Here is a 15,095-nt window from a genome sequence, read left to right on the forward strand (position 1 = left end):
CTTTAATTGTTGTTATTTGTGGTGCTGGTTTTGGAGTAGACATTCAGTCAAGATTCAAAGGGGACTGTTTCACTAAGCGAAACACTCAAACACTATTTGATTTTGACCCGATTCAGTCAGACCAGACAAACGTAAAGAGCCGGGCCGAATTCCCATCTGATGTGTTGTACAGTTTGAGCATGCTCACTGCATATCGGACGTCATAATCAGCGTTTCAGCTCCGGTTCATCTTATCCATTGAAAGGTGTAGGTGTGAATTACCATGTTGTTCAGGATGAAATAATTGCAGTGTCTGCCTGGCTATACTGTAGTTATGCCCTCATAATTGTATTGTTAATAACAAAAGTATTTATAATTGTAGTAATTCATATGTTGTGTTAATTGCAAGCCAGATTTCATGAACAAATCATGACAGACAAGACATGTATTTAATGGCGTTTAAAGGTGCAGTCAGCGATGGCACGAACCAAAAATAAACACTGTGTGGAGTTTCTCTTGGAATACTGAGGGGGGTGAGCTACCTCTCTGGTGTGTTTTGTTTGGTCCATGGTTAGAATATAACACACATTATTTTAGACAAAAGCATCTGCTAAGAAATGTAAATATAAACATAAACAAACGCTGACTGCACCTTTACTGGATTTCCAAATTTCATACTGAATTTTCCCATTTGACTGAACAATCATTAACCAAACATAGATCTTCGTCATGTAACTACAGCATTCAGTCCAAACCTGGGAGCATAGGCTGTGCTTACAGGTGTCATACTGTACATTGTTTTCCTTAAAATGGAAACCTGAGAGTATTTTAGCAATACAGCCATGTTCAGGAAACATTGATAAGAGAGGCATTCAAAAAGTTTGTTGCTCTAGGTTTCTTTGTTATTTTTTTTTAAAACTTTTTCAGCTCAAACAAGAATATGAAAGACTGGCACTTGAACAAACTGATGTTAACTAGATATTCTTTCAGCTTTGAGTTCACAACTCTTCTGTCCTTTTGAAACCGATTAATCTGACCTGCAGAATTCAGATGTCTAACCTTCAGGGCACATTTTTTCCCCCAACCATTTTTTGGTTCAAGGGAATTGCATATAATTACAACCAATTTCGATACTTCAAACATTTCTGAAGTATGGTGTGAAAAGCATCAAAGGTAGTGCTCTCTTTGATACTGAGTCTGGATACAGTAGTTAACACTGTGCTTGTCAAGGGCCAGTCATCAAAATACACTGCATGGATGACATTACAAACCATTCTGTAGTACTGATTCAAGGGAAACCCTTGCAAAGTCCCTAAATTACTAAGGATTTAAATTCACTTAATTATGCTGTAAATTAATAGTAAGTTACTGGGTGATTTCCACCAGTAATAAGTTAGTAACTACAGAGAAACTACAGCCTAAGTACACCTAACCAACCTAAACCAGTAACTACACAGTATTTAAGTTAAGTCACCAGTTGAATTGCTGATTTACAGCTGGGTTTGTTAAGTTACCACAGTTACTTCAGTTTGCCTTTGTATTTGTCAATAGTGCTTCAAAGGACAGAAATCATACTTGACTCAGTGAATTTCAATGTTTGTCTGCTAAGGAGGTTATCTCAGATACTGTAGATGCCTTTCAAAACATTTTTTTGGATTAGGCTTCTCTGAACAGTTTCAATGAGAGCAGCATTTTGATGACCATTGGTCTGCAGAGCTGTTCAGATTTTCAGATGCAACTTGGGGCAAATTAAAATTCAACATTTAAATGTAATTGTTTATTTTAAAAGATGCCGGGTCCCTATCCAACTCATACTTGATCTTCTATTGTCATAATGTTTGTACAGTTTGTCTAATTGTCTAACAGTCCAAAACAAGGCTGTAGCCCATCCAATTCTCCATTAGAAATGATGCAATGGTGTGATGGAAAGTTTATTGCTGACCAACTGAGAGAATTCCTTAGCATAAAATGAGAGCAGATATAAACATTAAAATTATATTTTCCATTGTATTTGGTAGCTCACTGCTTACAAAACCTTGGGACATCATTGGCTGAAGCAACTTTGTGTATGTTTGTGTTTACATCCCGAAGTACTCTTCCTTTTTGTCAAAATAACGCTTAAATCTGGCATGGGCATATCTGAAAAGAAGAGCGCAATGTTCAAGGGTCATGGATAATGTATTATTGATTCATATGCAAGTTATTACAAATTACATACATCAACTTCCACGAGAGACCACCAACCCTAAATTAGCACTAATTCCAGGAGATGTACAGTATGTCTACAGTAGGAGCATTAAAATGGTGTAAAATGTTACCCAGAGAGTAGCCGTTAAAGACACAAATCATATTAAAACGTTAAAGTAAACATTCCTGAGCAGGCATACAAGAGTTTGAAGACTGAAGGTTGAAAACAGTTACAATGCAGTCTGTGCATTACTCCAAAATCTCATCTTTGGCCTAATCTTGGGATCTGATGATTCACAGAATCTGGAAGATTCTATGTGTTAAAGGGAATACATAAAAGGGAATTGTACTGATAAATAACTTACTTGATGAAGTCAAAATTGATAGTTGAATATCTGGCCTGAAGAATGGCCCATAAGCCCCAGAAGAAGTGTGAGGCCTGAAAACACAAGACTAAATGTGTTGCCATGTTGCGATTTCTCTTCATTAAATATGGAGCACTGAAGCCCCAGATACACACATCTCTATCACACAGCACGTTAATGCAAATGGTGCCATAAATTATACCCATCCCACACATCCCGCTGTAGTCAACACATGGAATTATTTTTTGTAAATACATCATCTGATGGACATACTGTAGATAGGGTGCAAAAATAAGAGGTGAAGTTACCCTTCCTGTTATCTGTTGTGACAATTTGTTTTGTTGTAAATGTTTATTATCCCACATGTAGCAGTTACTGTTGAACAGACTATAAGTTCAAGGCTGAGATGTCCCCCATTGAGCTGTAGGCTATGTCCTGTGCTGGAGACGTGTTCTTGGCTTCTATGAAAGACGCCTCTAGTGGAGTCTGTCATCTCTGCTGTTATGCAAGTTGACCTCTAGTCTGTGGCAAACTAAGTTTAATTTGGTAATGAAATAATTGATGGAATGAAATATTTCCAACGCTTTCATTCTTTACTAATCTAAAACATTGCATCCTCCACATATTGAGTGCATTTCTGTGTGATTAATGGGTCAGAGCATCAGTGGTGCCATTAGGGCTGATCTTAAGCAGAAACCGTCAACACTGGGAGTCATTGAGATAACAGAAGAAAAAAAAAAGCCATGATACAAAAAAACTGACACTCAACAGAGGCCGAGGTGACATCACCGAGCTCCATGTCGCGGCCCCGGGGGGCTTGTGGGTCCGTGCGGAGCCCTCGTGTCCTCTGGCTCACTCTCGCTGAGCTCTGGGGACGAGGAAAGCTGCCGCGAGGCCTCACCACAAACCGTGGCAGCGCTCCACATCACAGGAGATGCCCGGAACCCCACCCCTCACAGCCAGCCAGCAAACACCGCCATTGGAACCGTGACTATGGCCATACATTGCAGTGCTCACAACTGAGAAGCTCAAATCTGCAAGTTCATTACAAACCCAAATGGCTTACTTAATGGACCCAAAAGGTTTATTTGCATCCCCTGATAAAAAAAAGAATTCAAGTACCTTTGACGAGAGCTCTGTTTGAATTGGTCAAGTTGTACTTTCTGACAAGCCTTAAATGAAAAACAGCTCTCGTGGGTATCAGTTTCGATTGTTTTGATAAACAGGCAAAGCCGTCGCTGTGTGTGCCAGGTTAGTAAATAACAGGCTGTGTTTCATGTCAGTGGGAGGGACACAGGGAGAGGTGATTCATTCCTGATGTGACTTCTCCCAATTTACTCAAGTCAACAGTCTAAGTGTCACCACAATCTGATTTCAATTATAGAGATGTTCTCAGCATCTTATTAGTTTTAAGTGTATGTGTGTTTTTTTTATCTTATGGCTTTGGCAAGGCTCAGTTATTCTATCAGCCAAATGCTTTCCAACCCAAACCATATTGTGTGTGTGTGGTTTTGCATATGTGTGTCCACATGCATGTGGTATGAAGACAATGCCATGCCAGTTTTAAACTGACAATGAAATCTTTGTTTAGATCATGAAATCAGCTGTAGGTGTGTCCTGCAGAACTGACTATGAAATGAAAGATAATGATTTACAGAATGAGTTCTGGCTTGAGGTATGGATAGAATGTTGAATATCATGCTGTTTACTGTATACTGTAACAAAATTCCACTGATGATATGCTAATAAGGAGAAGCGAGTGATCGAAGTGATGAAGAAGTGATCGAAGTTTTACATAATCCACTGACAAGCCAAAGAGCATAACACAGAACGTCTTTTTTAAAGAGACTGACGTTGGTTTTCTGAAAATATCTAAAAGTATGTTTGTAAAATTAGTATAACATTTTGCAAGCCATGTTAATGGAGAAATATTCAACTAGAGGACATAAAAGCTGACATATTAGATCCCTGCCCATGTAATCGTTTCCCTAAAGTAATAAACCAGATCCTTACCTCATGAAATCCCTTTTTGGTACCATTGTCATAGTTCATGATTGTACAAGAAATAGGTGTCTGTTTAAAATGTTTGTATACAAATAATTGCTCAGTGGACATCTCAAAAAGAGTTTAATTTGGTTTCAGAGATGTGATGTTTGGTTTAGTAAAGGAAGTAAACTATTTATCCCGAGGAAATAAACACAAATAAACTAATCCACTGCCTGCATTTTTAGAGTCCTTTATTCCACTGCTGACCACATGTGAGGGCCGAGCCAAAGACACAGACAATGTCTTTGTGTCCTGCACTCATGCCTCAGCCCTGGACAGAGTGGAAGCACACAATGTACTGGTCAGTCTTTCTGGCTTCAGCTGAACGATTAATGTGTGTCTGAATGGTGGTTTGGGCTAGGTTGGACGGGACAGAGCTTAGTGGACAGGTTTTAAGCATTCCTTCACTCTGTCCATATCAATGCTTCATTTGCTATTTGTTGCACACTGTTTATTCCACACTAGATGGCCACTGCACTGTTTTGGGAATTGTGTGTGAAGTTGTGGATGGGCTGATTCGGAACTAGGAAACTCACCAGAGAAAACTTGCAAACGGTGACGTACAGGTTCTTTGCGTCCTGCTCTGAGACTGCGCTGCCTTTGCCGGTGATGCTCCTAGAGCTCCGTAGGTAAGAGGTCAACCAGTCCAGCTGGAGTGCCACGCTAGGGTACAGACCGTAGTCAATTGTGGTCACTCCTGACATGGGACAATGACGAAAATGAAACAGCAGAGAATGAAAAGACAGGAAAAATACCCAATTTCAAAAGAACCACCCATTTAACAAAACAAAGTTTATTTCTTTATTCATTTGCCTACCTGCAAATTCATTGAAATGGTTGGCAATATCAAACGCCTGATAGTTAAAATCCGCATATTCATAATCAATGAATTTCACAGAGCCTGAAAAACAGAGGATTGAATACAGTGAATCTCAAAGATAGCATCTTATGGCAAACCATTACTGTACCTAAAACATCCCTCTCCATCTCCATAATTCTTTTATTTGAATGACCAACTGAAAATCTCATTTCCAAAGAAGACAATTTAGACAGAAAACACATGACACTACTGCAAACTCTCATGCATTCTTTTACCTCTACAGTACTGGTTATCAGTTTCAAACTGAAATATGGGCTTGATGTTCGACTGAACTCAGTCTTGTAATCATTCAAATAACACATCATGGCAATAACTTTACAAGTGCCAGACAAGACTTGTAGTATTCCATCAGGAATATGCTTTTTGAGTTGAACTTGACAAGATTGAGTTCAACTTGACAGCTTTTGGTCGCTCTAAACTGCTCAGGGAAGGTTTTTTCTTCTATAGCAATAGCTTTGGCACCTCAACGTACCTTTTGTGTCATTGTAGATGATATTCTTTGTTAGAAGGTCATTGTGACACAGCACTGAGGGAGAGTAAACGTGACCAAGGTGTCTTTTTAACTCGTTCATCTCACTTCTCAGAGCCTCCACGCTGGCTGCCCCTGGGACACACAAAGACCTGGGAGAGGAAGGACAGAGTTGCTTTGACCAGGTGCCTGGTGCCATTTCACAGAGGAGGCAGTATCACAGACATAATGTCAATTGCTACTTTCAGAGATTGATACAAAGTTCTTCTGAACAAAACACAACAGACATGTTGAATTGAACACCAGTTGATTGAACGATTAAACATAATCATCATTCATTAAACTTACTTTGGATGTAGGGTTATTGAACCCTACACACACTTCAGTTCATTTACTATAAGCCTTAGATTTTCTTTTGCTGTCCCAAAGGAAGGACATTCTTTATTAATCATCAATGCCATATGCACTTAACTGTGCAGAATACTGTTTGGAGTTTTGTTTGTGTGCGCATTTAGTGCGTCCATACACATTCTTCAAGTCCAGGTGGGGTCATCAGATTGACCTGATTCTCCTCATCCTGAGGAGCTACTTCTCACCACTTGCGTCACCTGTAAGTGCTTCACAAATATTGTGGCCACTCTAATGATTTTCATGTATCTTTTTCAGTCAAGGAGGGAAAATACAGTCATTTAAACACCAGTACCTATTTATGCCTCTGAACAAACAGTTGTCATAGCTTTATACACAGTTGTCTAAGTAATTTAGAGTTGCTTGTGGAGGAGAGCACAATAAAATGAAAAGGAAACAGGTTTCCTGTTTATAGAAGAGCAAGGCTTTCTCACATACTCTACATGTACAACCAAGCATGCCTGCAATGTATTCCTTTAAGACTAGGAATCATTAAGAATGTGTTACTAATCATGATTCTGTGTAAGATAGATAGACAGACTCTCACTCTCTCTCTCTCTCTCTCTCTCTCACACACACACACACACACACACACACACACACACACTCATATCTTGTTGCTGTATAGACATTTGTTTTTCAGAACATGTACAGGTCTATTCATCAACCCTCACAACTAAGCACACACCCCAGCCTAAATTTCTTCCTCTTCCTTTCGAAAGTGAGTAATTTCTGAATAATGCACTTCTTGTTCTTGTTCTCTAAAGCAAACAGAAGTTCTCCATCTTGTAGACCACCACCTTTCCACTGGCTGCTTGGAGAGCAGAAAATACAGCCCCCTTTATTTTGCTGCATTCACCGAGTTGATCTCCCTCACATAATGTTCTGAACATTAACAGTGCAGAACATTCAGAAAAATATACAACATTAAACGAAGAAAATAGATAAATTGTTAATGATGAATTTTAAGGTTATTTTGGTCTGTCATTTGATTTATATTATTCCTTAAAAAAACTAAAACTGGTCATGGTAGGTGCATCATTATATAAAACCCATATGTACCTAAAGGAAGTCATTTCTGATGTGCAATACTGAATCACTCATTGTGTAAACTAATGTCATCTGAATGGATCATTGTAAGATTCAGTATGAGCTACGATTCAGTATGAGCTATGACTACAATGTCAGGGCATCCTTTCCATAATAATTAACTGCCATATCCTTCTATGAGCCATTTATTGAATGAATGTTCTTCATCCACCAAAAGTGATTCTTTCATTACTTGTTTGCATCACTGATGCCATTAATCTCTAGTTCATCCTTGCGTCTAAAAAATCAATTTATATTGAGATAACAGCCTTAAAATGATTGTTTTTATGTGTGTTCAGTTGCCTTTAGATGCTGAAATGAAGGCACTGAGAGCAGCTGTGCAGCTGTGCTTCACACTCGGGAGAGCAGCAGGGAGTCGGTTTATATTCTTTCTGCAGGTGCTGCCTTTACCAGCTTGTGCACATGCACATGTACAGCCGCTCACACGTTTTTGTTTTCTTTCTCTTTTTTTCTTTTTTAATAAAATAATTGAAAAGATCCATTGACATCAATAAGACTCAGAGCAGCTGATAAATATTGTTTTGTGTTACTGATGAGGATATACAAACAGCAGCACAGATTATAGTGCATTGCAACCCGTTGCCATCTATTGGAAAAGTCAATGCACTACAACTCTTCTGGGGACTGGTTTGGGCAGGGGAGGATTACACTCAAAACTTTTGAAGGTTATGTTGAAGTATCAGATCTTTTCGATGAATTGTCTCACAATCTTTGAAAGTAGTGGGACCATACTAATGACTTCACAGGGACAAGGCAGCCAAATTCAAAAGCATATGCTGCTAAACAGTGTGGGCGGTGGTAGTGTAGTGGTTAAGGAGCTGGGCTAGCGTGCAGTAGCCTGAAAGTTGTCGGTTCAATTCCCGGCTTCCACCGTTGTGCCCTTGAGCAAGGCACTTAACCCCAAGTTGCTCCGGGGACAATGTGATCCCTTGTAATATAGCTGACATGTGTAAGTCACTTTGGTCAAGAAGTGTCTGCTAAATGTAATGTAATGTAATGTAAACAGGGTGGATATGCTGGGTATGTGGCTGTGTCTGTATGCCAATTGCATAAGATCAAGTTTGCTTTTAGTGCACTGAGCTTTCAACTTCAGACTAGTTTAACACCCAAATTAAATCATATTCAGTTTTTTCTCTGGTGTCAACAAAGTGCACCATCGTTTAACACCATCATTATAATTGAATGATGATAACTGACATGGCAATATGAAGTATACTGACATGATGGCTTTAGATGTTGTGTTAATAACATCAGCATCTCACACATACTTTAGCCATAAAATATCAGTAATATTAACACTCAATCAACCCTACATGTGAAATGGATTGGGGATCTATCTGATTAATAAATGCTTCTATTTTTCCAGAGGTATGATGTGTCAGAGGTGTAATGTGTCAGGGGCATAAGGCTCAGTAACTGACAACACTGTCAATATTTTTAGAGACAGAGGGGAAAGTCCTACTGCTGCGTTTGTCTGTCCAGGCTGTTTAAATATGTAATATACCTGCTGTGTCACTGACAAACACCAGTCTCCTCAGTGTCAATGAACTCAGTGTCTCACTGCGAGGATGGTGTGTTCACTCCCTGGCAAGAGAGGAGAACCAAGAGCCTCGTCTCCATCTAAGAGAGGGAGTTAAAGCAGATGTTGCACTTTACTCCTCCCGGTTGTCTGAACTTCCGACTTAAAGCAGCTCAAGTAAACAGTTGTAAATGTTTGACCGATAAGCTGGCCAAGTTGGTTAATGTCTGCCCCTTTGTAGTGTCTTGTCTCTGAGCACACCATCTCTGATACTATGACCTCTCTCCATGACAGTGGACAATGTCACTACCCAATCGGCTGCCCACCACCTTTAGATGATGATGAATACTGTAAGTAAGACAGCAAATATCTGTATATGACTGTGTCTGTCATTATCTCTGAAATAAAAATGTGTGCATGGTGCTCTTGTGCTAATATTGTTATGATGAGACTTGACTCACCTTAGCATTGGTGTCTCATTCTCAGATTCCTGAACAAGCTGGAGGAACTGAGACATTTTTGTCCAGAGGACAACCTGAGGGGGAGAGCTTGTCCTTGGCTTAATGCTGTGGATCTTTGCCATTTCTCCAGCAATTAGTCTGCATGTTAGCACAAAGACAGAAATAAACTTTATTTCATGCCCTGAATGAATGAAGAAATCTGCACAGGAACACAATTCTAAACAGAGCACAGACAACATCCATTATGTCTGTTTTTTGAGACACTAAGTTTACAGTTTTGAGAGCCAGTTTAATTTAGGATATCATTGACCTCTAGAAAAAATGCTAACTTCTGTCTGATCAGACTGGTGTGCTGAATGAAAAAAGAGTCGCGTCTGATCCTTAATATGGCCACTTCCTCTTCACACAGGCCCAAAGACAGTATGCAGGGTGACCTCTCACTCTCATTTGTTATGTGACCTTCACTTGAAAACAAGCTCTTTTCTTTCTGAGAACTGTGTCTTGGTATGGCTCTGTTCTGTGTCAGGGCCCTGTTGTTCTCAGTGTCTACAAATAGACAGAAAAGGCACAGAGTGCAGCCATGACTCTTTGTACAGAGATGGCTGGCAGTTCCCATGATCCAGAGTCCTCCTTCATTTAGACGTCTGCTTCATTTTTTGGGTAGGGACCAATAGCCCTTAAAATGGACTTAATATTTCTGAGCATGACACCACTCTTATGGCGCTTATCTTGGAAAATACAAATGGACACCCAGAAGATTAGATTTTACCATGGGATAAAGAGCACTGCTCTGCAGATTCATTACTGCAGTGCTGTGTCTTACATACAACAAAGTTAGTTTCATATCCAGCACTGAAAACCTCCCAATTCATCCGCGATGCACAGCCAATGTGTGAAAATAGTAGCCTAAACACATTCTAAGAGAATTTAGGTCAACACAATGTGGGTGACATAACCCATTCAACTGTACCTGTAAATGTCTGGCTGTCTCAGCAGTGGGCCATCCAGCACCATGCCATGCAAAAACTCATAACAAATGCCGTTGTCAAAGCTGCAGTACAGTTTGGGGCCACAACCGTGTTCATGAAGTATCTGAAACATGTCCATCTCTTTGTGCCGGTCCAGATAGAGGTCAGTCATGTTGCCATACACTCGCACCAGCACCACATCATCCGATGATCGCAGGCAGCCTGTGTAACAGCCCATCAACTGGTTGGTGATGCCCTCTGTGAAGACCTAGAAGTTCACAGATTGAATTAATGTCATTCATGAATTGATCAACTCCTGGACATAAAACATTTTGGACATAAAATAAAATAAATATTTATTAAAATAATGGTTAAGGAACAGGTTTAAGAATGTACACTCAGGTGTGAGGTTTTTTTTATTTCTCATTTTATGTTGCCTTGAAAGCTGTTTCCTGGGATTCTTAGCTATGTGTCCTGTTACTGTATTTATATGCCTGAGGTTCTTGGTTACATCAGGGTGTGGTATGTTTCATTTTTCTGCTGCATTATTTTTCTCCTGTGGACATATTGTCCCTGCTCAGTCTATCCAGTTGTGAGAGCACAAAAACAACGTCATACACTGAGACCTCTGCAAACATGGCCATTTGACCTTTGATTAAGTATTTATAAAGGAATTCTTGAGCTTCGTGAAAACAAATACATTGCAGCCAGAATGAGAATTTGTGATCAAACTGGACGAGCCTTTGTCATCAGAGTCAGGCCAATAGTGTCAAGATTTGGAGCAGATCAAACCCAGAGCAGGGCAGAAGAGAGAGCTTGCAAACACAACAAGTAAAGCCTATTACTTTTCAGTGATGTGCAGAAAATGTCTATTGGTTTTGTCTGTGCTGATTCCCAAGCTCAGTGTTTACATCGTATGTATTTTAACTGAGTCTATTTGATCAGCACCATACAGAGTGATAAACTTGAGCTCAGTCCATGCCCAGGTCCTTACAACACTGATCCCATGGAGAAATATTAAGGCTCAATTTTGACTGGGGACAACTATTTAATGAAAGGATAATATCATTTCATATCATTACATGTAGCTGAAATACAATCGTAGGCTAAAACATTTTTATTAACAAATAGCAAACACTGACTTTAAAGTAAAATAGTCAAACAATTTCTCGCAGCCGCCATTTCCCTTTAAGGTACGATAGTACTGACCTACCTTTATCATATGTACTGTGTATTTACTCATGAACACATTTTCTCGCTATTTTATGCATTTAAAAGTGCCACTAAACAATAGGCTTTTTCATGGTCATGCACTGTAGTCATTGTCTTTCATTACAGAAACCCTCACACCTGTGAAATTCATATCTGCAGGGAACACGCCACCACCAAACTTGCCTTAGTCTTTATGTCCTCTGTCCTCCACTTAGGCCTAAGAATCCTCAGCAGCTCCATGACGCCACTGTGGGGCTCCTCTTCCTTAACGCTTATCTTCAGGTGAAGAAGCCCAGTTATGGTCTCCATTGTTTAAAGGGACTTTAAACTTTTTACTTAAAGGGAGCCTATTTTAGCTACAATAACAGCTGGATTGCTTTGGTTGCTATAGCCCATCTGTCGATCTGTCAAGGTTGACAGCTTATCAAAGTGCAATGTTTCTCTGGACATCTCCAATGCTTAACTTGTGACCAAAGATTACATATTAACCTTCTGCTCAAAACTAGAGACACGATACCCTTTATGGGGGGAGGGTCCTAGACTCTTTTACAAGTTGTGTATGACATAATACACACTCTTCTTCAGTGGACTTGGTCAAGTTTGAATGGAACAAATGAAGAGCCATGCATTAAAGTAGCTGCTGTAGAGACAAGGGTAGCCAGGATAAAAGCATTTCACCTCTTACTTTCTAAACTGGCATATACAGTGCATAGTTGTGTGGCTAAACACACTGCAAAAACTGTTTATCTAATCTAACCAAGTGTCATCTTATATCAAGATAAAAAATGTTTTTAGTTGGTATCGTTTTCAGTATAAGAGACTTACCTAGTGCATTTCACTTAATTTAATGAGAGTTTGACTTATTTTAAGACGTCTCATCATGAAAACAAGCAAATTTGGCTGCCAGTGCATTAAACAAATTTGTCTTAAAAACGAACAAATTTGGTTGCCAGTGCATTGAGCAAATTTGTCTTGATAAGACTCCTTATTAATTAAGTCAAAATTATCTTTTGAGAGAGCACTAGGTAAGTCTCTTTATACTAAAAACAATACCAAATAGCTTTTTTGATCTTAATATAAGATTAATAACCATTGGTTAGACTTTATTTTTTTGCAGTGCACAAGCATTGTGTTGGCCACAGCAGGGTTGTGATTAAATTCTCTGAGGAGCACATGTTAAAACAAAATGTACTTTAAATAGATCCTCTGTGAAATTAAAATCATCAAAGATAAAGGAATTGAAAATGACTACTTATCTTACTACATTTTAGTTGGCTAACTGTTTTCATCTTTCAGTCTTTGTTCCACATTAAAAAGAACCACTGAGGAAAGAGATCCTCCCACCCCCACCCAGGAATGAAAAAAAAAAAAACTAGGCTAGGGGTTTTCTGTCACCTCATTCTCATTTGAGACTGAGTGGAAAGATTTTGTGTAATTCTACAATGTACCATCACACACGCTGCATGTGCCAACCTCTTTAGCAAAATCAGGTCTCATCATGGAGACACAGCACACTTAAATCCAGTCGCACAAAATTCACTGTCATTCCTGGGCATTTTTTGTCAGAGAATGATGTCTTCCGTCTATAATTTTCCATGGTCATTTTGTGCGTAAATGTATAGTAATAGACATATTTCTAAAATCTCAAGGGATTCCATTTTCATTTCAATCATGCCACCGTATGAATGAACACTTTCTCCTCTCATGCCAACAATGAGCGATCATTACCACAGGACAAGTGAATGGGTGGCTTTCTCCCTCGAGTCAGTCAAATTTGCTGTGGCATCCAATGACAGTCCAAGACAAACAGGGGTGTCAAACATGGCTGATGTCCCATTTTTCACTGCCACGGAAATGTGTCTTCCTAACAAAGCTATAGGTATAACATCAGAAGCCAAGTGGTAAACACTTTTATGTAGTCCCTGTGTCAAATCAGACTGCTCTTAAGCTCTGATCTCTAAAAAGGGTGTTACAGTGGGTGTGACAACCAAAGAGAACTGGCAACTTACCTCAACAGTGATTTAGCCTAGCATCAATTTGCAGGGCAACAACATTTGATTAAAATGTAATATTTGATGTAATTTGATATGCATGAACATGACCAGATCCAAAGACTGTGTGTGTTTGCCCTTGCATGCAGACTGTGTCTCCGTTGGTATAATTTAGATAGCCATCTCACTTTGCTGGCCTTCAGTTCAGAGAATGATTTACCAGTTTGGCAGGAGGCTCATGCTTTTTGGGTCATCAAGGTCAGAGATATCTTTTTAAACTCAAAATGCCCACTGATCTTTTCTAGTTTGCCTACTCTGTAAACCCATGGCATTCGGCTCATGGCACAGACAATTTTCCCACCTCCTCCCCTCTCACCACTCAGCTGAATTTTTTTGGTATTGTTCTCCATCAATCAGTCTTGTGAGTTTTAAAACAACTTTGGGTTACCACCTGACCCCTGTGACACTGTTAAAATGCTAACCTTAGCCATCTCTCAGATATAGAACGAATATAGGGCCTAGTGTGAAATTGGCAAATGTGACAATTTCACCACATCACTTGATGAAAGATTTGTTCTTGTCATTTTTGTGATCAAACGTTAATTAAAGGTACACTGTGCAAGATTTTCACTTTAATATAACCTTTACAGAGCCAATTTGATGATAAACGAACTTAGCGTTCGAGTCGTTGCGAACGTAACGAGTCGCTAACAAGAGAACCATGAAACATTACCTACTGTAGGCCTATTCAGTAGATTTCTCTTTGGAGATAGTTTTTGCCTGTTGTAATCCTTCACCTCCACAACAAAGACCTTTTCATTGTGTAGGCCTGGGGGAACAAGCCACGAGAAGTAGGCTTTTTACAACAGCAGAGTAAAATATATACAGTCACCAAAATAGCCTACCTGAACCTGCATAGTAGGCGATAGGCCTACCTTTAATGTATTAACTAATTTTGTTAAGAAATAAAGAGGTCTTGTTTGCTTTCCTTGTAATCTAGAAATCGGGCTTTGCATTGATTGAGCCCATAACCCATTCAGAATGTTAGGCTACTGTTACTTTTATTCTTATCCAAACCCAATTAGCCCCAGGGAAACAGTACAGGGGAAGATAAAGACAGTCCTCTAATTGAGCTGCTTTTCAGACTTTTCATTAAATATGTAGGCATCTGACCTTCAATTTGAAGCCGATTCTAATCATTTCATCTTCAAATAAAAAGAATGTCTTGGAGCGATTGCAGTCTGGGTCTTAATTAGGCATTCACTTTTATCATTCTAGTCACTGGGTGGGCAAGGGCAGAGCTACAGTATTTGTCTGACTCACGACACATTTGTAAACTCAGGAGGATGTATCAACATGAGATGTGCTTTCTTCATGATCTTTAGAGCTTTCTTCATGATCTTTAGAACTGCAATTCAACCTTGTAATTTAAGACTTGTTAAGCCTTGAGTGCCCCATAACATGGAGCTTGCCCCAAGTGTTCACAGATTGAGGATGTGT

At 39.4% G+C, this 15,095-nt stretch overlaps 1 protein-coding gene across 1 annotated transcript; it reads right to left on the reverse strand.

The window, feature by feature from the left end:
• Window positions 1-859: 859 nt before the first annotated feature.
• On the reverse strand, window positions 860-12,044 carry LOC125303993 (ethanolamine kinase 1-like). Its single transcript, XM_048258032.1, has 8 exons — window positions 11,788-12,044; window positions 10,395-10,660; window positions 9,425-9,562; window positions 5,930-6,078; window positions 5,395-5,478; window positions 5,114-5,274; window positions 2,532-2,605; window positions 860-2,118 (listed from the first exon to the last, which is right to left on the reverse strand). The coding sequence occupies exons 1-8, from the start codon at window positions 11,911-11,913 to the stop codon at window positions 2,058-2,060; spliced, it is 1,059 nt and encodes a 352-aa protein (XP_048113989.1). The 5' UTR covers window positions 11,914-12,044; the 3' UTR covers window positions 860-2,057.
• Between the last annotated feature and the right edge of the window lie 3,051 nt (window positions 12,045-15,095).

Source organism: Alosa alosa, chromosome 11 (genome assembly GCF_017589495.1).
Source record: "Alosa alosa isolate M-15738 ecotype Scorff River chromosome 11, AALO_Geno_1.1, whole genome shotgun sequence".
NCBI lineage: Eukaryota > Metazoa > Chordata > Actinopteri > Clupeiformes > Clupeidae > Alosa > Alosa alosa.

Coding starts and splice junctions, on each gene's coding strand:
- LOC125303993 (XM_048258032.1), bottom strand. CDS start 11,913: ATGGAGACCATAACTGGGCTTCTTCACCTGAAGATAAGCGTTAAGGAA. Junction 2,606..5,113: donor CCGTTTGCAAGTTTTCTCTG/GTGAGTTTCCTA, acceptor TTGTGTTTTCAG/GCCTCACACTTCTTCTGGGG. Junction 2,119..2,531: donor ATCAATTTTGACTTCATCAA/GTAAGTTATTTA, acceptor TCTTCTTTTCAG/ATATGCCCATGCCAGATTTA.